This window comes from Labrus bergylta, chromosome 12 (genome assembly GCF_963930695.1).
Source record: "Labrus bergylta chromosome 12, fLabBer1.1, whole genome shotgun sequence".
Lineage (NCBI taxonomy): Eukaryota > Metazoa > Chordata > Actinopteri > Labriformes > Labridae > Labrus > Labrus bergylta.
In genome coordinates this window covers 21366182-21388795 of record NC_089206.1, presented here as the reverse complement: position 1 = coordinate 21388795, position 22614 = coordinate 21366182, and the positions used below count along the sequence as shown (strand labels likewise).

Genomic DNA, 22614 nt, shown 5'->3' with positions numbered 1-22614 from the left:
CACAGCAAAGATGGCGCAGACCATTATATCGTAAAGTTCTGTGCACAGAAATGAGGACATCGATAAACAAATAAAATAACAAACCACTGATTTGGTTTGTAAGATAGACCATCCAAACCAACCTGCTGCACACGTGAAGGGAGACACTCTATTTATATATCTTTAATCTGCAAAAAAATAAATCAAGCTAGGAGGTTCCTGGTTTGAATCCCCGTCTGACAGGAGTCTCTCTGTGAGGAGATTGCATGTTCTCCCCATGCATGTGTGGGTTCTCTCCTGGTACTCCGGCTTTCTCCCACAGTCCAAAGACATGATCGTTAGGTTTGGTGATTCTAAAATTGTCTGTAGGTGTGAATGTTTGTGTGCTTCTCTGTCTCTGTGTCAGCTCTGTGATTGACTGGCTGACAGTCCAGGGTGTAACCCCACCTCTCTCGCTATGACAGCTGGGATCGGCCCCAGGACCCTGAATGGGAAAGGCGGTAAAGATAATGGATGGAGGGTTATGTTAAAGGTTAAGGGGATCCAAATAAACAAAAAACAGAGAGCTACTGTTCAAGTTTGTAAGGCATCTTTATTGAAGCTGGTACCATATTTACAACAATACTCTGCTGATGGGTTGGACGACATTGTTCATGGATTACATTCAAAGGCCATTCACTCATCATACTCAGTTCAAATAGAATCATGACCACAAAGGGACCGCTAATGTCTGAAAACCGTGGACTAACTCCTGTATTAAAAATTCAAAGATTTAAATTTAATCAAGAAATATCTTATGAAAACATTTTATACATTGATATGAATGACTTTTACATTTGAAGAGAAAAAGGGGCCGACAGCGCCCTCTGCTGTCCAGTGTTGTGTTTCATTTGGGTGCAGAGCGATCAAAACCAGCATGAGGACCGTCGGGGAGCGAGTCCAGCCACAGCAGCCCGTCTGAAATGAACATCCTCTCCATCCATCCACTCAGCTTGTGCATCGATAGGCCAGGTTAGTTCAAACAGCAGCTCGGTCTCCGTCAGAGGGGGTTTGGTGTTAAATGAACGGCTGTATCTTCAGGTGTGAAAACTGCGGCGCTGTTTCAGGTCCGTCTGCAGCTCCGGGGGTTTGGGTTCAGCCTCAGCGGGCAGAGCGGAGAGAACCGGAGCTTCCTTCAGCCTTCTCTCACTTTGGCAGCGAGCGCTGAGTTCTCCTGTCGGATCGCCTTGTAGTCGTCCAGAATCCTCTCCAGGTTGGCCACCGTCTTGTTGCCGTTTTCCGTCTCAATCTGTTGATAAAAAAGAAGAGTGTCTAAGACTGTTGCTGTAGGGTTGTTTAAGCCAACATGAAGACCTCTACACTAGGATTGTCTCAAAACCAGAGATTTAAACTTTAATACGATGCTAGTAAAAATCAAGCGACACAGATACCAGTTTTGAAACCATGACAACAAAAATAGAAGTCCTTTGCACCAGGTATTGGGTAATCTCTTGGTCTTTTTTTCACCAACAACTACCTCCTCTCTGATTCTCACTGATGATGTGATAACACAAAGTTTGACTTTGAGTCCTACCTGCTCCTCCAGATCTCGGATCTCCCTCAGGATTGTACCAGTGTCCTCGATGGTTTGGATCAGCTGATTACAGTTCTACAGAGAAACACAGGATTTTAAGATGATGAATAAAAAACGTTTTCTGATCACAGCGATGGATAAAATGAGATACATGATGACAGGAGGACTTACTTCGTGCAGGGCCGCCAGGTACTTGTAGGATTTGCGAACAGATTCATCCTTTTTGGCGTCCTTAAAACAACAAGAATTAAGTTATTTATTAACAAACTGTTTATAAAATTGTGTGCACACAATTGATGATCTGTTGAAAATGGAGAGAATTACACCCTTGCACATTCTTAGTGTGATGAATTGAGTTTGTTTGTTGGCTTTAGTTTGCTTCCTTAACTTGACTGCAGTGATATTTACGCCCCTGTAACGTTTCTCCTTTAATCTGAATGACATGGAGGTGTAATAAGGGGACGAAGTGACCCCCCCCCCCTCCCCCCTCTGAATCGTCTGTGGAGGTAGTAACAGTTTTTCCGAACCTTAAAATGTAAAAAGTTGTGATTTTTAAAAAGCTACCTTAAAAACGAGCTCATCGGTCACAGCAAAGGTCCGGTCCAGTTTCCCCGTCAGGTTGTTGATTTCTTTCTGGAGTTCTTTAGTGTCCGATAAAATCTGAGGGGAAAGTGAGCACAGTCATTATGAGGGAAAAACAGCCGGTACAGAGGACAAGCTTAAAGGTATGATACATTTGTGTTCACTGAAATGTTTGCAGCTAAATCCACTTCCCCATGTTCCTCTAACTCTAATGTGTCTCTAGTCAGTCTACAAACCCCCCAATGATGAGAAAAGTCCATCCTCTCCATCTACTGCCTGCTCCACTTTTCAGTAAATGTGTGCTCAAACAGGCCGTTTGGAGATTTTCCCTTCATGACATCACAAAGGGCAGTAGACCCTCCCCCAGGTGGGTGACACTCCTATAGCTAGGTCCCTCGCATACAGCAGATCTTTTCAAAATGTTTTAGAAGCTGGGGCGCTGGTGGTGCAGTGGTTTGAGCGAGCGCCCCAGTATGGAGGCTGTAGTCCTCCAAGCGGGCGGCCCAGGTTTGAATCCGACCTGTAGCTCCTTTTCCCACATGTCGTTCCCCACTCTCTCTCTCTCCCTGATGTCCAGCTCTATCCACTGTCCTGTCTCTCCATTAAAGGCACAAAAAGCCCAAAAATAAATCTTTAAGAAAAAAAAAAAAAGAAGGTTTTTGAGGCTGAGTTAAGAAAGAGGACGGACTGAAGTCTACCTCGGTTCAGTTTGGTTCGGCACAGTATGCATTCATTTTCGTTTCCATTGTCTTAAAGGCTTAATATGTGATTTTTCACACTTAAATGTCATAGAAATCAAGTATATCCTCTGAAAATAACTCTGTGAGTCATGACTGTCTACAATGGGTGTAACACCCGAGTCCCACTGTCTGTGATGTTTTCAGAGTCCTATCTTCGGTTTGTTTACATCGCCAGGACGGCCGGCTGACTCCTCCCCTTGTGTATAAAAGTTGTTTAATTGAGGGACTAGAGAAAAGAAGAATAACATACTGTACTCACTGCTTAACTGTGTTTCTAGATCACGCTCATTTCAGGTAAATTTACATGCAGTGTGAAGATACGAGCATAATAAAGATCGCTAGCATTAGCATGCTAACACAACAATGCAGCGCAAGTTGTTTTGGTTTCATGCTGGTGCTCAAGGGCGACATCTGCTGGATCAACAAATCACATATAAAGCCTTTAATGGGATAATCTCTTGAGTTGCTATAAGGCGTACCTTAGTAATTTCCTCTTTCTGTTTCTTGATGTTGCCGACGATCTCGAGAATCCTCTGAGTGTACGCAGACCGAGACGCGTCCTGAGGCAGATTCTCTAACTCTGTAACCTGCGTTTGAAGAGAAACAGGAAACAGACAAACAAGTACATTCAGAATAGAGCTGGATCACCTGCAGCTAGCCACAGTAACTTTAACGTTTTATTGTACACTTCCTGTTTTACTCTTCTTTATGTTTACTGTTAGCTGTGTTGTTTAGGACGGCCATGTTGGAGCAATCTGGGAACAGAAACTCTGTCTGACTCTGGACTAACAAAGTTCTGTCTCATAATATGAGCTAACAAACATCAGTACTCGTTTGCTGCTCCTCAAAGAGCTTCAGCTCGTTACCAGCTGTTTGTAGATTTCTTCCTTCTTCTTGGCCTCCTCTGTGGACACGCGGATTTTGTTGTGCAGCGACTTGATTTCCGTCAACTTCCTGGACGACTCCAGCTGCGGAAAATGGAGAGCAATGGTCAAATCAAATGTGCATATCGTGTTGCATAGACTTTATTTTAAAAAAATGGACAACGTGACAGCTCCCCAAAAGTGAAGTCAAAACATTCAGAGCTCCCTCAACTGACAGGCTGCAGTCATAGTTCTTAGGCTCCGCCCCTCCATGTAAACAGATGGGAGTCGAACAACAAATGCAAATACATCAAATACATTTTTTTCAAACATGGTTTCTGTCGTTATACTTTGTTCTTACGGTGCTGATTTATGTCTGTTTTCAGTTTTTTTTTTATAAAAGTTGATTGCATCTTTTATACTTTGAAATTTGAAATACCGACACACACCCCCACCATCACCCACTGCTCGTGACTTGGAGCAACTGAAAATTCACCCTGTATTCATTGAGTGTAGCAACGTAGTCCAGGCTTCACTTTTTACCACCCTGTCTCTCTCATGAGGTCATAGTCATGCATTTAAAGGAAACGGCCGTCTATTGGAGTGCTCTTTTAAATGACCTTTGCTCTGTAAGTTTAATTGTTTTTTTTGGTAGGCAGGAGCGAGACATCAGCTCCACCAGTCGATGTCTCCTGCAGAGACTCCGCCTCAAAATCAAGAAGACGTCTATCTTTATACAGTCATCTGTTGTAATGCACCACTCACATCCTGGTTGCTGCAGATTTCTTTGAGCCTGCGGTGCTCGTCGATTAGCGGAGCGCGGTGTTTCTCCCACTGAGTGGCCAGGTTCACCACCCGCTTGGCACTGGCCTCCACCGTGGCCTTGAGGAGGAGGAACAGACAGGTTAAGGACTTCCTGCTGAGTTTTAAGAGTTAAATAAGTGATCAGAAAAATCCCACTCAGCCCTCCGTCCTACTTGAAGCTCCAGCAGGTTCTCGTCTGCTTCTGGCAGGAGGTCGATGGTTTTCTTCTTCACCTGCATCTTCTCCCCTTTTTCTGAGTTTCCCAGCTCTCTCTGCTTAAACTCATCCAACACCTGGAGCAAAGAAACACACGAGAAAGATTAATGATGCCGTCTGGACAGTCTGTCGGCTGAGGCCCACATTCGGGGCGCTGGTGGCGCAGTGGTTAGTGTGCACGCCCCATGTATGGAGGCTCCAAGCGCCCCAGTTTCAAAACCAGCCTGTGGCTCCTTTCCTGCATGTCATTCCCCACTCTCTCTCTCTTCCTGATTTCCAACTCTATCCACTGTCCTATCTCTCCATCGAAGGCACAAAATGCCCAAAAATAAATCTTTAAGAAAAAAAAAAGAGGCCCACATTCAACTCATATTGCTCTAAAGAATCACAACAAATGAATCCACTGACTCCTGTAGGTGTTCTTTGTTTTGCTTTTATCAAGCAGATAATTTTATCTCTGTACTGTAGCTTGTTAGTTTGCAATAAATCAGTAAGTAGTTAAAGCATCATGACAGGGCAAACATCCTGCATGGAGGGACTGATTTCTTATCGACTTTCCACCAGTAAAAAAAAATGCACAACTAGAATATTAAAACTGTTAAAAAAGGTAATCCCAGGGGCGGCGGTCTGCATTTAGACTCACTTTGGCACATCTTGAAGAACCTCCTAGTTCATCTCAGTTACGTTGATATGGTGTTGCAGCAGCGTGAAAGACTTCAAAACGGGCTCAACTTTTGACGTAACAGCGGTTATACATGCCTGAATAAAGACATTGTGAGGTAAATTCACAATGTCTTCTAGCAATCATCATGAATAATGCCGAGGTCAGACTGAATATCATAAGCACAATTAAAGCCAGATTCGGCAGACGTAGGGTTTTGGGTCCTGATATCGGCCCAAGAAATTGATTTTTCTTTTTTTTTTTAAATCTTGTGTAGTGTGTCAGAGTGAACGATAATTAATGCCACATCTGGGACGCCTCCCGACAGAATGTCTGGCATGTTTGATCCCCCCCCCGCCTTCTATCTCAGTGACATCGACCAATGAAAGCACAGAGCTATCAGCATGCGCAAAGGTCATGAGCCTTAACACACAAAAATGGCGAGGCTAAAGAAGAATGATGAAGGTGGTGCTGCGAGACGGAGGAGGCGTTTGTCGAGCTCTGGCAACATTTTTGTTTTTGTTTACAATCTTCTTTCCAGGTTTCGTCTAGCCATCGACCATCATGAAGGTAAGCGTTGATTCTGTCTTTTTCTCTGTATTCAGGGATGTGTGTGTGTGTGTGTGTGTGTGTGTGTGTGTTACCTGTGTATTTGTGACACTCATGTGCTTCAGGTCTGCTGCGAGCTGGTCGACGTCACTGCAGAGCTGCTGGAACTGCTGCTGAAGAGAAGTCAGCTCCTCCTGCTGACGGAGCTGGATCTCACTCTCTGACTGAGGCCCAGTGGGGAGGGGGCTCGTTACTGGTGCAGCCTCCTGGAGGACACACACACACACACACACACACACACAGACAGACACACAGACACACAGACACACAGACACACACACAGAGTTAGAAAATGCTGCATGAAGCTCTAACTGCAGAGTCAGTTGTTTCAGACCGTTGTGCTCCTCACCTGTGTGAAGGTGAACTTCTGTGTGTGGGTGAAGTGGGTGCCCTTGGTCAGGATGTGGTCAGAGGGGGCGGAGCCTCTGAAGGCCTGCAGCAGCTCAGACAGGTCAGACGTGGAGCAGGGACCACCAAAGGCACTTTCAGGAGAGGGCAGTGCAGCAGAACGCAGCTGCTCCTCGATGCGTTTACGCAGCCGGGTCAGTTTCCTGGAGCGATACTCCTGTTCGATAATAACGGTCAAGATTAGTTTGAGTGAGAATGAGAGATGGTCATGTGACCCGATGCAGGTTTTAAACCGATACTTAATATCAATAATAGTAAAAGTTGAAGTAGCTTTCTTGAAGGATTTTCACCGGATCAAAAATCCTAAGTTTAACATGCAAACTGTCTGGACTCTAAATAAGATCACTATGAGTTTAAAGACTCGCCTGAGGTGTGAGGCGGGACAGGAGCCCCTGACTGTTCCACTCATTGTCCCACTCCTGAGCAGCACTCAGCTCAGCCGTGTGCTGCTCCAGGATGGACGCCACCACAGAGGCATGATGGGAAGGCTGGGCGGTCACAGGAGGAAGAACGTCCCGCTGGTATTCTTTCTCCTCTGAAATCACAGCGACACAAACACTTCATTCAAACCGCTGTGACGGGCGTGATGCAAACACTCTGTTTGTCCTGTCGATTGTCAAGCCTCACATTGCTCTAAAATCTTTCAATATTATGTTTCCACAAGCTGGAACATGTCTTATATCTGCATAAACTAGAGCACTTTTTATAGTTAATGATGTTTTTAAACACTGGTTCAGACATTAAGGAAGAAATATTACAATTTCATCACAATTTTTAGGAAAAGTTGCAGCTAATTTTTAAATCAAGACCACAATAACGTGCAGGAGGAGGCTTACCTTTCAACTGCTTCTTTCCTGAACCTTTAGTGCAGTGTGCTAAACTCAGCGGCTGGACGTGGAATCTGTGCAGTTCTCCTGGACTCTGAAACAGGAACAGCATTCATGTAGTCAGGAAGTTTTCAACATGTGACACATCGTGATGAACAAGTTTTCTCCCTGCGTCCTGACGCTGAGATGAAAGACACAATGATTTCATTCTGACTGGAAACTTCCAGATCCTAAAACAATTAACATTTGCTGATAGAGTTTGCTAGCCTACAGCCAGTCAGCAGTAATTCATAAACACTACACTGCCGGGTGAAAAGCTTTGCATTGAGAAAACATGACAGCCATCACAGCCTTCCTCGGTTTGGTTACCGGTACATATCTTTGTAACAAGTCAAGTACATTTCCAACCATCCACTTAAAAATCTTATAAATGTTCAGGATTATCCAATGGTGGGGCCCAATCACACAGAGACGCGTCACCTAAAATCACCTGAACTCATCTGGAGCCTAAGCACGCTTCACCCCTAATAAAGTTTTAAAAAATTAAAGTCCAGTTCTTTTGACTAGTGTGAGTGCTTCCTTGCTACGTTTGGAAGAGGTGTGCTTCAGCACGGTACAGTTCATGCAAGAGCAAAAACATGCGGGTACACATCGTGGACAGCATTCATTATGGAGGAATCCGGAAAATTGGAAAGATTTTCAATTTGATTGCTCAGAGCAGCCACACAAAAAAGGCGACGCACTCAGGAGAGGGGCGCTCCAAAAAAAAAAAAAGCTAGCCCTGCATACCACTGACTCAAACTGCTGCCTGATGTTTACTTTCTGTGCTCAGGTGTTTTATTTTTACAGCTTTACAGACTAGACGTCTGTCTGTCTGATTCTCTTGACTCCTGTTCATCGACTTCCCAATGAATACAAACTTTATGCAGATAAACAAATATATAAAGATGTAAAGTTTTTACTTGTGTTTCACAGTTCAGTGGCAGTCTGCAGTTTGGAGGCAGCCAGGGCACAGACAGCTGGGCTTTGATAGCAGCGGCGATGGATCTCTGAAGGACCACCGATTTACCTAGAGGAGGAAAAACAGCTTCAGTTGTCTCACAGATACACAAGAATAATTAAGAGACATCATCTTCAGAGAGCAGGACGCACAAACAAGGCTGAACTCAGAGCAGCACTTCCTAATTTCTGCAGAACTGTGTGAGTGTTTGTTAATCATTTCCTGTCATGCACAATGTTTATGATTACTAATATCTTTTAGGGGATTGGTTATGACAAGATAACTGACACTGAGCTATCTCTTAAAAAGCATTATCTAAACACACAGCAGGGGTTTATATTTTAAACAGAATATTAACAGTTTAAAAACCTGTTCAAAATCCGCAGAAAGCACATTTTACTGACTAATTGGTTCTGTCTCTGAAAGTGCCCTTATCCTTTTAAGAGGCTTTGCAACATTGACAACCTGCAAGCGGAAAAACTAGACATCACATATTCTGCAAAATCCACTTCTCCATGTTCCTCTAACTCTAACATGTGTCTCTAGTCTGTCTACAAACCCCCCAATGATGAGAAATGTCCATCTCCAAACAGGCCGTTTGGAGATTTTCGCTTCATGACATCACAAAGGGCAGTAGCCCCTCCCCCAGGTGGGTGACACTCCCACAGCTAGGTGTTTGTTCTGCCCTCTGAGTCTGCCTTCTCACCGTAAACATCCTTATTTGGATAAATTTGCCAAATCTTTCCCTCTATGATTCTGACATATCATCAAAACTTCACTTTAGTCTTGAAACAACCATGACGTTTATTTTAAATAAAACAGTACTCGATGTATTTGACTCCAGCAAATCTTTCGAGGTCTCAGATGAACAATAATTTGAGCTAAAGTCCAGGATGATGCTGTCTTACACTACGACACAAATAAAACCTGTAGGAGTAAATGCACCATGAGTCATCTTTCCCTCAGAGGAGATATAAACTCTCTGACACACACACACACACACACACACACACACACACACACACACACACACACACACACACACACACACACACACACACACACACACACACACACACACACACACACACACACACACACACACACACACACACACACACACACACACACACACACACACACACACACACACACAGTACCTGTTGGCTGGTCTGAGGTCTCTGCACTTTCTCTGGGCAGTTTTTCCACCAGGTACATGAGCAGCGAACGGATCTCAGGCTCGTTGCTGTACAGAAACGTCTGATAGCCGATCTCTCCTTTATAACCAATGTCCTGGAATAAAAACAGTTTGACATGTTAGAGAAACGAGCAGAGAAACAACAACTAGTGGTTATATATATACATCAGCCCCTCAGTGTTTCCTTGTCTCTTTAGGATCTGAGTAACAATACATGCTGACTGTCCTGTTGCCCCCTGATATGCTTTCTGATTGGATTGTGATTTTAGAAAAAGTATTACATGATTAAAAACAAATTAATTTTAGCAACAAGCTGTTTGTGTTTTGGATGTCTGGGGGGTGCCAGAGTTTTGTCAGTGGGGTCACAGGCCAGAAAAGATTGGGAACCACTGAGTTAAGTCGGACTTGAATGTGCCTGAAGATGATCTGTGAGACGGAAACTCTGCTTCTGAAATTGAAGTTGCTGGGACATTTTAATACAGAGTGCGGATCTTTTTTTTCATCCTAACCATCCTGACCCTTTGATTTTCCATCCAGCACCTGTGTACATTTGTCTTTGCATGTGCCTTGTACCTTGTCCTGTCTCAAGGTCATAACCCAGAGGGAGGAGTCTTACCTGACAGGCCTGAGCGAGGCTCATTCCCACCCTGAAGCGGGCAGACATGCCTGGAGGGAGGGAGGTGGGCAGCCCGCCGCCCAAGCCGGGGTCTATCACCCGGATACATCTGACCACCGACTCCACAATCAGCTCACTGGTGAACTGTTTGACACTGTCCACCTCGTCGCTCACCTCTCTGCGGGTCACACACATACAAACTGTCATTTACACACCTTGGTTTATCTCACTCAGGGCTATGAGGGACAAAAAATGACTAAAGTATAAATAAATAAATACTGGGAGAAATGCATACAATAATGTATAAATAAATAAATAATTAAATAAATAAATGTATCAATAAATATATAAATGCTGAAAATAATACATCAATGAATACATAATAAATACACTTTGTTAATGAAAAAGGCTATTTATATATTTTTACATGTATTCATTTATTAGCGTATTTCTACAGTTATTTATGTATCAATGCATACATTTCCACATTAATTGAGTTATTCATTTATTTCCGTATTTTTACATTTACACGTCTATTTATTTCTGTGTCCAGGTCGTAAGAGGAAAAGTAGATATGTAAATTAATTGACATATTTACTTTTCCTTGTACAAGATGGACACAGAAATACATAAATAAATATATGAATATATGTATTTATTATTTTTTATATGAATTGTTGCATTTACTTATATCTTTACTGATGCATTTATTTAATTATTTATACATTATTGTATGCATTTCTCCCAACATTTATTTATTTATACTTTAGTCATGTTTTGTCCCACACAGCCTTCACTCTGTGATGTCTCTGATCATATGACAGGCTAACAGTGACTGACAGTGACGTTACTAACCAGCTAACATCGTTCCCATAACAGGGTTAGCACTGACACACAGCTGGTCAATAATAAAGCTCTATTGGTACTTACGTGCCGACTTGTTTGAGGGCGTGAATCAAAATTCTGTCCACTTCTTCCATCTTTTTTTCTGAAGATATGCTTTGCTGGCTAACAAGCGGGTTTATAGCAGAGCATCTGATGCTAGCTGGGTTATTTATTAACACTCAGTTAGCTCATGTTAGAGAGGGGTTATCCATGCTAGAGAACTAGCTTCCATCTTCTGCTAGCTAACTTAGGAACTAGCCGTTGACAGAAACCATCGTAAATATCCGCTGCAACGACACGAATACGCTTTTTCGAGAGTAAACGAGTCCGCTACATCGCCCGCGAACTGGACCTGACCCGGGTTAGATGACACAAACGTAACAAATCTGACATTTCTGCCTGGTTCACTGTGGAAACGAAGTAATGAGGGGATGTAGCGCCGGTGTTGGTGGGAGGTGGAGTTCCATCCTGAGCTCCAGTCGAGAGGAACAAATGGGGGAGTGAGTGACGTGGAAATACACTTCCCAGCATGCACCGCGAAGCACAGTCTCATGACCGGAAAAGTGCTGGATAGTTGGATGATGTTTGGTTGAGATTGGATATGATCTGTCACAGTTAATGAAACTGTGAATCACATGATCTTATTCCACCTTTGAGTGAAACTGGAACTGTTTACATTTAATAAATGTTTTATTATTTTACTCCATCCAGAGGTTTTAGCTGTTCTGTTTTATTTACACACTTTCTTATGGTGGCTGGGAAGTGCAGAATCATAGTTACAAAGTGTGAAACACATGCAAAACTTGAGACAAATTTACATTTTGGAAAACATTTTTTAAATGTATTTAAACAAAATTACATTTACAGGCCTACATACATTTACTTTTACATTTTAGAAAACAAATGTATAAGATGCAAAACACTTTTACGAGCGCTGACACACATTTATAAGTGACCAGACAGACAGACAGACCGATATTCCAATTTAAGACCTTGTCCCTTTCACTACCCTGATGTTGCTGCACATTTTGACAAAAGAAAGCAGGTATTGATTACAGGCCCTAATGCCTCTAATGCTATCTTTGCATTGCAAAAATATTCTTTCAATAATTAAAGGCCCATCTGGTATTGAAGCCTGTCCAGTGGCGATTCTACAGTCTCTTAGATTCCTAGGCAAAAATCATTCGGGGGGCCCCAACCAGCATGTCTGCCAGTCGACGCTTACTCCTCTTCCTCTTTTTTCTCACTTATAGACGGCTAATTCTTCTTAATTTTTCTTGTGTGACATTCATTGAAAAACTTAGTTTTTCACAGCAATAGAGTGAGTGCTGTCAGATTAGGCCCCCCAAGTTTCCTACTGTCATTTATATTTTTTGCCTTACTTGCCTGTTGTCAAGCAGCATCTCTGCACCTGTCCCAAATAAAGGCAGGGTCATTGTGTAGACGGATGTAAATAAAGGCCCTGGCTATTAATTAAAGTTTTATGCTAGACAGATAAATACTTTATTAATCTAGAGGGAAATTCAGAACCAGGACTAATTTGTTAATGCTTAGAAGAAGATGGTAAAGATGATTGTCCAGTAGATGGCGGTAATGCATCACATTAGATACGAACCGCCCTTTAAACCAACAAGGAAAACGAAAGCGCACACTCAGCTTTGTCCACTAGAGGGCGGTGGCGCAGCCGTGAATCCGCAGTGAAACGAGAGCAGAAGAAGATCCCGAACTAGAGGATCTTGGCTGGAGCTGCTGCTGCCCCCCCTATCATGTTATTGATGCTCACCATGTCGATGTAGAGGGGGAAACCAAAACCAAGAACGACCATCCTGACCCGAAACGGAGTCTGTAAGATGGCCGGAGAGGAGGAGAGGGGGGTGGTCCGCGTCAAAGTCAAGGTAGGATGTTAATCAAACAGTCCGCCGACGGCTGCTAGTCAGCTAGCAACCCAGTTCTCCTGGTTATTGAACTAACTGCTTGACTGTGAAAACAAACACGTCGACAGGTGAACACACCTATGAGGACACCTGCTGTGTGACCGTGTTTGTTCAGAGCGAGTCTCCACCTCTGTGTTTTGTTTACCGACTGCTCTGTTGTTGTTGTTGTTGCCGCTGACTGCAGTGTGTGTTATCTGGAGGGGGTTAATCATTATTCACACCTGTCAGGTGTGTTATTAAGACCTCACGTTTAGACGGACACTTTGACCATCATGTGTCAACAGCTGTTATTATATGTAACCGAACAGCAGTGAGCCCTCTCAGACTCGAGCTGACGTCACCTGCCTGCTCAGCATTTACGTGCGTGGACGTGGATGCGCGCGTAACTAGGCTTCATGACGTCACACGGTACCTGAAGAGGAGGCTTTTTTTGTGCTCTCCACTCATAATGACTCATATTTGTGATTTAATCAATGTTGCAAGAATAAAATAAAAAAAGTAGGTTCAATTATAGAGTATGTTGTGTTTTTCCGTACACATCGTCCAAATATTCAAAGATACAAAACAACAATTTAAGAAGCAAATCTTGGTCAAAAACGCTAAAACCACAAACACATCAGGGATAAGATCTACAGCCAGATGTGTCCACCTTACATCCTCTTAAAAGCATCCAATGAGAGCAGCTCGTTAAGTTACAAGTAGAGGGAGCAGCAAACTTAAACAGCTTTTTTTCAGGCTCAGGCTTGCCAGGTAAGACCCCTCCCTCTACAAGTCGGTTCTAAGATCCTGAGACAGAAGATTATAAGTCTCTGTTCTCGTCTGACTGATGGAGGTCATAAAGTATGAAAGACCTAAGATAGACTCATAAATAAGAATACGTCTTGTGTGTGGACAAAAAATACCATCCAAGTGTTTCTTGATGACCCTGATGAAGGCCACAAACCGAAACACGTTGGTCTAACATGTCTATAAAGGTGATCTTCGTACTACAAGTGTTTCTGGAACTTTTTGACCTCTGAAGTTGTGCCAGAAAATCCCACTCTTCTTCTTTAAATTCGTGATGAACCTCAGAGTTCAGAGCATCCCAGCTTTGAGACGAGGCGTGCATTTATAAATATCATCATAGTCCAGCACAGGAATAAAAGTGGCAGCAGCTATAGCATCTTCTTGCAAAATCACGATAAATATTCCTCCTCAAAGAAGTTTTTGATACTTTAAAGTCAGCCAAGAACAGTTTTTAACCATGCATCACTTACAGACACTAATTGAAAAAGTACCTGAAACAATGCAAGGCCACTCTGTACCAATACAGCAGATTATTGGTGTTATTGATTGATTAATATAAAACTGAGATACTGTCCACGTCTTTCTGACAGAATCTTTATTGTTTTCTAATTATTTGGTGTTGGTGCTGTATGTGTTTTTCAGAAATGCGATGGCGTGCTGCCTGTGGAGTTTCGCTCCTTCGCTGTCGACCCTCAGATAACTTCCCTGGAGGTCCTGCAGCACATCCTCATCAGAGCGTTTGATCTGAACGGGTCAGTAAAGACACAAAGGCTTTCTGAGTTTGTCCCCAATGAGAGCTTCACTCTGTGGGTGTCAGCATTTTCTTTCCTTTTTTTTTTTCTTCTCCAACCAGGAAGCGGAATTTCGGGATCAGTTACCTTTCTCGGGACCAGAGCGGAGCTGAAATGTATCTGCCTCTGCTGTCCGACCGGGATTTGGATGTCGCTTTTCTCTCTGCAGCCAAACCACATCTGCAGCTCAAGATGGACATCAAGCCGTCAGAAGACAGTAAGAACACCAATTTATCCCCAAAACAACAAAACACAAAACCCGTTCATACATTTTTCTGTGTTTCTTGCGGTATATATGACTGAAAGCAGATGTTCCTCAAAGAGGTCACATTTAAAGAAAATACACAACGTAGAGACAGACAGAGGTAGCAGACATGCACTACAAAATTTAGATCAATCTCTACGTCTTAGATGTGAAGGTTCTGATTTGTTTTTCAGTGGAAAAACTGAAATCAAAAAGTCTTAACGACCAGAAAAAAAGCAGAGCAGATCATTTCAAAGTGGACTCGAGATTGAGCCGCTGTGTGGTTTGAAAGTGGTTTCTGTTTTAGGACACAACATTTTCCCTGTATTGAGTGGGATGTCTTAGAAGAGAGGAACACAGTGCCATAAATAGAACTACAAGACGTTTGGATTGTGTATCCAGGAGAGCAGTGTCTTGAATGTGCGCTGCACAAAAGCTGCAAAGATATTTTTTTTTATTTCAGACGTCTCAGCAAGCCGGGATTAACGCCGTTTAAAGTGTGAGGATTTTATAATGAAAATAAATAAAGTGTGACTTTGTAAAATAATAAGTCAAGAGAGAGAGTGATTTATAAGACGTCAGAAGTGCATAAAGAAGGAATCTCTTAATATCTTTAGAAATGAGTTAAACGCCTCTTTCATGTTGGGAGCTCAAGACAGGTCAATGATTGTTCAATGTGCCGTTGTCCAATCACCTGCAGGTCCTGTCATGGAGGACTGGGACATCATCAGCCCCAAAGATGTGATTGGCTCTGAGCAGCTCCTTGCAGAGAGGACCAGGTCTTTGGCATCTGCAGCTCTTCCGTTCACACAGTCTCTACTCTCTCAGGTTCGTCCCCCGTTCTGTCCTCGTCATCATAAAGTCTCTTTAACCGTCTTCGAGTCAGGAGTTTTTCTCACACACTCTGTTTCTCTCATCTTCAGGTGGGGCGGACCCTGACCAAAGTGCAGCAGGCGTTCAGCTGGACGTACGGGGAGGAGATCAGACCTTTCAAACCCCCTCTGAGCGACGCAGAGTTTCATAGTTACATGAACGGACAGGGTCAGCTGACGCGGCCCGAGGAGCTCAGACTGAGGATCTACCACGGCGGCGTGGATCCTTCACTGCGCAAGGTGCCGCGCCGGTGTTTGTTTTACCAGCATTACATTACATGACGTGAATCTGAGGTTCTGCAGGCTCTCAAATAAACAGAGTTTGATGTCAGTTCATGGACTTTTAGTTAGAAATTAAACCTTTCACAATTTTAATAAGATTTTAAACTCTAACTCTGCACTGTAACTTTTAACTCTTTTTATATTTTTACTTCATTTATTTATATTAATTGCATTTGAATTATTTTTATTTGAACATATTTTCAGATTTAATCATTTTTAAATTTTCTATTTTAATGTTTCTTTTCTTTCCTCTGTCATGGTGCTTTTGATTTCTTGTGTGAAGCACTTTGCCTGGCCTTGCCTAGAAATGGACGTTAATAAGGAAATGCCTTAAAGCTGCATTTTCTCTTAGACCGGCAGGAGGAGGGACCTGCTTCCAAAAATAAGTCTGTTTGTAAAGAAGTTTATGAAAAATAGGCCCACGTCTCATGATTTATTTTAACAAGAAGATAAAAAGAGCAAAATAAGGCTTAATTTGCTTAATTTGCTACATGTCATACCCCACTCTCTCCTCCCACTGTAGTGAACAAACTGTTGATTAACTTCTGTGTTGCTGCTGCTGCTGTCAGGTGGTGTGGCGGTACCTCTTGAACGTCTACCCCGACGGCCTGAGTGGACAGGAGAGAATGGACTACATGAAGAGGAAGACGCGGGAGTACGACCAGCTGAAGAGGGAGTGGACGGCGCGGGTCAGCGGCGAGGACCTCGAGTTCATCCGCGGTAACGTTCTCAAAGACGTCCTGAGGACCGACCGGGCTCATCCGTACTACGCCGGCTCAGAGGACAGTCCACACCTGACGGCCCTCACAGATCTGCTCACCACATTTGCCATCACACATCCACAGGTGTGTAGGGATGTGTTAGGATTAGGTCGGGGATATACCTGCTTTTTAACCTTGTATGTGCGTACTCAACTGGATGTTGAATGTAATTGTTCACACTGGCTGGATGCAACTACCAGTTGGATGTAAACTATAAACACTCAAGGAGGTTACATACTATATTATTATTCTTATTTTAATATACTTTATTGCAGGCTGTTTAACTACATTACAAGTTGTCATATTTCATCACAGTTTTGTTCATCCTGGCACATTTTTATATATAATTTTTTAAACATACAAGAATACATTCAACATAAAATAAAATAAAAATCCAAAGAAAAGGTACGAAGAGAAAATAGATAATTAAATTAAGATTTAGAAAGAAAAAAAATGACTAATAATAAAATAAAAATAAAACCGTAAAAGGTCCGGATAGTAAAGAGACAGTGGTGCAACTTCCTTAATTTTTTTAGGGTTGTGCACCACCAACACTCCAAACAGACGCAGGGAACGCCTGGCATCTGTCATAGTTTCACAAACACGTAGTTCAAAGCAAGAAGATCTGCAGCCTTAAAATGAAGTAGCTATTAATATAATCCAAAGATGTTTTTCCATATCATCCTTCTGAATCTCTTTAACCCTTTTAGATCTCATCTGCAGTCACATTAGGTCTTATTATTATTATTATTATTATTATTATTATTATATGTAAACTTCAGACCTCTGTAACTTTGTGTGGCTGTGTTGTTTTTCAGATCTCGTACTGTCAGGGCATGAGTGACATCGCCTCACCTATACTTGCTGTAATGGACAATGAGGCCCACGCATTCATCTGCTTTTGTGGCATCATGAAACGTCTGGAGGGGAACTTTCGTCCGGACGGTCAGCTCATGTCCGTGAAGTTTCAGCATCTGAAGCTTCTTCTGCAGTACTCGGATCCAGAGTTCTACTCTTACCTGGTGTCCAAAGGAGCAGACGACCTCTTCTTCTGCTACCGCTGGCTGCTCCTAGAGCTGAAGAGAGAGTTTGCGTTCGACGATGCCTTGAGGATGCTCGAGGTGACCTGGAGCTCCCTGCCTCCAGATCCCCCTGAAACCGAGGTGGAGCTTCTGGGATCGCCGCAGGAGGCCGAGGAAACAATATCCTGCAGAGACAAGAACAAGGCTGTGGAGAATTTCCTCAGAGAAGATAAGGAACAAAAGGAGAAGCAGCGTAGACGACACATGCTGAGGCCTTCAAGAGAAGAACCAGATATGAGCAGGAATAATGTCTCAGAAGAAAAAGGAACTGAGAAGGGAAGCGAGGGCAGCGAGTGTCCTACCCCTCGAGTGAACATGGAACAACCAGACATGCAGGCCGTTCCCTTTGAGAGGCAGACTAGTTTCGGAGAGTTTAAATACTACACAGCTCGAAACGAGGATAGCTTTGATATGGAGGACGCTGAGCAGCCACGGGACATGGTGGTCTCAAAGTCCTCCACGAGCATCCAAAGTCGTCAGTCCACAGTGGACAGCGAGGAGGACCCAGGAGAGAGAACACCTCTCATAAAGAACTGTGAAAACGGTCTCTCTCCAATGTCCTCCCCGCCTCTGCTTCCTAATGGCCTTCCGATCTGGAAAGCAGGCCCCTCTGCCTCCCCCACGTCTTCAGCTTCACCCTCCAGCTGGCCGGGCGCTTCTCCAGACTCTCCTCCCAAATCCACATCCCCATCCCTGTCCACTGGAAGAGAGGCCTTCGCGAGAACTGTCCAGAAAGTCTTGACCTCCTCTGCCCAGGTGCTCGGCAGCACAGGGATTAACTCGCCCACGACCCCCACTCTAAAATCATCTGTTGCCTCTCCCTCCCACACTCAGAGTCGCTCCCTACTCTCCTCGCCCATTCTGTCCTTTGGAAGAGGCCCGTCGCTGTCTGGCAACAGGTTATCTTCCAGCAATCTCCCTTCACCTGGCAACAAAACCCCCAGCACAGCAGCTAACACGCCCGGCTCCTTGAAAGCCGAGACCACCAGCATCAAACCGTGCTCCCTGCCGCCTCCTCAGGAGTTCGGCAAAGGAAACCCCTTCATGCTGTTCCTGTGCCTGTCCATCCTGCTGGAGCACCGAGACCACATCATCAAGAACAGCTTGGATTACAACGAGCTGGCCATGCACTTTGATCGCCTTGTGCGGCGCCACAACCTGAGCAGGGTGCTGCAGCGAGCCAAGGCCTTATTCGCAGACTACCTGCAGAGCGAAGTGTGGGACTCAGAAGAGGGGGACGAGGTTAGCTCGGACTCTCCGACGACGGCCACAGCTGCTCCACACTCCCCTTCTTCCCCCGTCTCTGCCAGACCCATCTACAGCCCTTTAGCCTCGCCTCAGGCATCTTCTCCGAACTCAACCTACAACCTCGCCACCACCATTCCCTCCCCTACAGCTCAAGTTGCAGTTTCTTCCTCGTCCTGAGTCCTTAGAGCATCCCCGGCTCCCCCTCCTCACTGAACTCCTCCTAGGTAGACTGTTTGTTGGAGGTGCAGAACTTTTTTTTAGAGCAGCCTCCCACATCGGACTGAGCTGTTTTTAATCTTCTCATTCTGCGTATGCTTGAAAACATATATTCCTTGCGTCTGTAGTCATCGCAAATTTGTATTATTCATCAGCCTTTGAACTTTTTTGGTTGTCTGTCTTTAAAGAAGGGAGAAAGGGCAAACTTTCTTATCCCACCCTCTGTAGTTGCTGATGCATGAAATGTAAAAACCCTGTGATTCAGGTGTTTGAAGGTCAGACTGTTTGTCTGCTCCAGTTTGTCCGAACCAACAGAAGCCACTTGGTGCATTTAGTCTGTGTTGCCCTCTTTATTAACCTTTTTTTACACGCTCGTCTTTATGTCCAATAAGCCACAAAAGTGTCTTAACAAAAGTACTCAAGTTACATTACTTACAAGTAAGGAAATGAGAGTCTGATTTGTTGAAAGTTTTTTTTTGCTCAAAAAAAGTTTTCTCAGCCAAACTTGGAATCAAAGCAAAGCCAGCAAACGCTATATACTGACCGATTCCTCCAGACCTAACCTGTCACTATTAACCCCAAATAAAAAAAAATATGAATGATAGGGTGTTAAAAACTTCTGCTGAGACGCTCCTTAAAACTGTGTTCTCAGTAAGCATATGAGAAGCAGCGCAGCAGCATTCAGAGTCGACGCAAACAGAGTCAAAGGATTCAAATACGTATGAATTATTTGTGCGCATTCCGGAGATGATTTTAAAAAAAAAAAGTTCTGTCTCTTTATCCTGTTATCTTGTTGCCGTGGACTGAATCATTTTGCAGATTCTGCCAACAAGGTTAAATGTTTCTGGAAAGGCTGACTGCTTCTGTAAAAAGTTCCAACAGGATTTTATTTCTCATAATGCAGTAACTGTGACGTTGAGGAGACGTTTGTGTCACAGACGTTTTGAGCTTCGTTCAAACTCGCATCAGCAAGAGATTCTTGGGTTCGTGCAATGATTTAATGTAAAGCTAAAAAATGCTGAAACACTCAGAAATGTTTTCATTTGCTTTTTGTGTTTAATGTGTTTGTAATTCACAATAGAAAGAAATAATTCTCTAGTTGAACATGACAAAGTAGATGATCATGTTTTGACAGACTGTGTTAGGAGTGAGGTACTTTTCAATACCACATGTTTACAATCCAATCTGGGTTATTTTGATAACCTGGAAGTAATGAAGCTTTAGAAAAGCCCATCAGATCTTTGGTCGTTATTTTAACTAAAAGCTGTGAACAAAAGAGGGAGAGCACTGTCGATACGTATCATCAGAATCAGAAATACTTTATTAATCACTGGGGGGAAGTTCAGTAAATACGTTGGCACATTTCAGTCCTGAAATATTAACCATGTACCTGTATTTGTGTGTCCACCTCTGCTCTCTTGCTGTTTGTAAGAGACCTCAAAGTTTCTTTCCAAACTTTATGGGACACCAAAAGGATTTGAAAAAGTCAGAGTGGTCAGTATTTGGACATACGCTAATCTCTCTCTCTCTTGCTGTTGGCGACTTTGTGTTAAAAAATATGACAGAAGATCTGAGGTGTTTTGAAAGCTCCCGCACTTTTCGACACTATCCATTGTTAAAAAAAACTTTATTGATACAGTTTAGACATTGTGCTGGAATTTGCCTGCACATTTTGGTAAATAAAAACAAGAAATTACCCAACATTGGGGGCCTAGGACTTCTAAGTATTGTTTCTGTGGTATTGAAACAGGTATCCATAGTGATGAATTTGAACAAGTGTAGTACCTACGTTTAGAAACCTGGTATTGCGACGACCCTAGTTAAGCTGTAAATGGGTGCAGTTCTGCAGAGATCAGTTTATAATTGATCTGTGCTGATCCCATTCTGTTGATTCTCTGTGTGTGCTGGACTCATGAAGTCAAACTGCAACAGCAGTCAATGAAGTACTGTATTTAATGTAACGCCGTGTCGGATCATTTCTCAGAGATGTATTATTTCAGCACTTGCTTTTTCCCAAAGGATTTTTTTTTTTCTTCTGAACTTGATTTCCTTTTCTAATTGAATGCATAATAACTGACAGTAACTGTTCTTTGTGTTGTTGTGATGAGAAGGGGAATCCTGGCTGTGTAATTGTCTTGTCGATAGCATTCTTCTGTGTGATAGACAGATTATAAAGGGGAATACGACGTGCTAAAACTTGACATGACCAATGACAAAACGTTTATCTTGTGTGCAACCTTTTGGCTGAGAAGTGCCTCACTTGTTTTAATCAGTCAGAAGCCTTGTTTTGTGTTTGTTTTGTGCTCCTCGTCCATGTCCTTATCGTCTCATCACGGGCTGACTTATAATTCTGGGCTGCGTGGAACTTGAATTAGATAATTATTTGACAGATTTAAAGGGAATCCTGTTGTGGGAAAAGTGATGACTAACTCCTGATCCTGTGTTTCCATTTGATTTAAAATTGCTGAAATGCAACTTCAACTTTAATTTTCATTTCCAAATTTGAAAGAGCTGAATGTTCAAATGTTTAAGATTCGTAGAAATGTAAGTTTTGACAAAAGAAATCCACCGGTCAGCCGTAGTGTGCCCATGTGGAACCACTATATTCCTTTGTTTTCATGATGTGAACATATGGACATGGCTCAGCCTTATATGATGTGAACTATCAGTTAAAATAATGTGGATGAACGCTGTGCATGGCTGCAGACTGAAAGGGAAACAGTTTGAACTAATGTGTGTATCATGTGTGTATAAAACCTAAGACGTAAACAGCTTGGTTATGTAACGGCGAGCCCAAAACCTTAACTTTTCTCTCCGCTCGTTGCTGATGTTTTGGATCTCTACTCAAGCCGTGTGAGAAATGAAGGATTTGGTGCCACAAAAGCAAAGACAAGGAGGTCATTTAATCTCTGCATTGCTTAGCTTTACTTAATTATTTCTTTTCAGTGGCCTATATTACATATCCTCAGTAGTCTGTGATGCAGCAGGCTGAACAGGAAGTCTGATAAATCCACCTCCAATGGGGAGATCCCTCTTTGACGATTTAATCTGTCAAAGCAGAAGCTAAAATATTCTGATATGTTCAGAAAGACCCCATGTGATTATTGTGGTTGTTATAATCCAACATTTGGTTTTTGACTCCTTTTTGTATATCAGTATTTAACAGCGTATTTAAAAAGAACTAACATAACTGGATCGGCTGGACTACGAGCTGGCAATATGTGCATTTGTAAAAAGGAAAAAAAAAAGGATTTGTTTATCTCGTTAAATTATATATGTGCACAAAAGTTACAATTTTTAAACATACGACACAACAATGTTACTGATTGTATATTGGACACAAATAAATAATCAATGCAAATTTCTGAGTGAACGATGTTGGTTTTTTTTCTTAGCACATCCAGACACAGATGATGTAAACATAATCTATTGTGTCC

General features: G+C 42.9%; 2 protein-coding genes across 2 annotated transcripts; one reads left to right on the top strand and one right to left on the bottom strand.

The window, feature by feature from the left end:
* Positions 1-551: 551 nt before the first annotated feature.
* ccdc22 (coiled-coil domain containing 22) lies at positions 552-11430 on the bottom strand. The gene is made up of 16 exons (XM_020630408.3): positions 11007-11430; positions 10077-10254; positions 9423-9555; positions 8225-8331; positions 7272-7356; positions 6801-6970; positions 6377-6592; positions 6063-6233; positions 4715-4834; positions 4503-4619; positions 3741-3842; positions 3354-3461; positions 2117-2212; positions 1724-1783; positions 1553-1627; positions 552-1267 (listed from the first exon to the last, which is right to left on the bottom strand). The coding sequence occupies exons 1-16, from the start codon at positions 11054-11056 to the stop codon at positions 1154-1156; spliced, it is 1902 nt and encodes a 633-aa protein (XP_020486064.1). The 5' UTR covers positions 11057-11430; the 3' UTR covers positions 552-1153.
* Positions 11431-12384: 954 nt separating this feature from the next.
* Positions 12385-22538, top strand: tbc1d25 (TBC1 domain family, member 25). The gene is made up of 7 exons (XM_020630344.3): positions 12385-12856; positions 14324-14433; positions 14535-14689; positions 15417-15544; positions 15640-15828; positions 16440-16715; positions 17450-22538. The coding sequence occupies exons 1-7, from the start codon at positions 12812-12814 to the stop codon at positions 19136-19138; spliced, it is 2592 nt and encodes an 863-aa protein (XP_020486000.2). The 5' UTR covers positions 12385-12811; the 3' UTR covers positions 19139-22538.
* Positions 22539-22614: the final 76 nt, after the last annotated feature.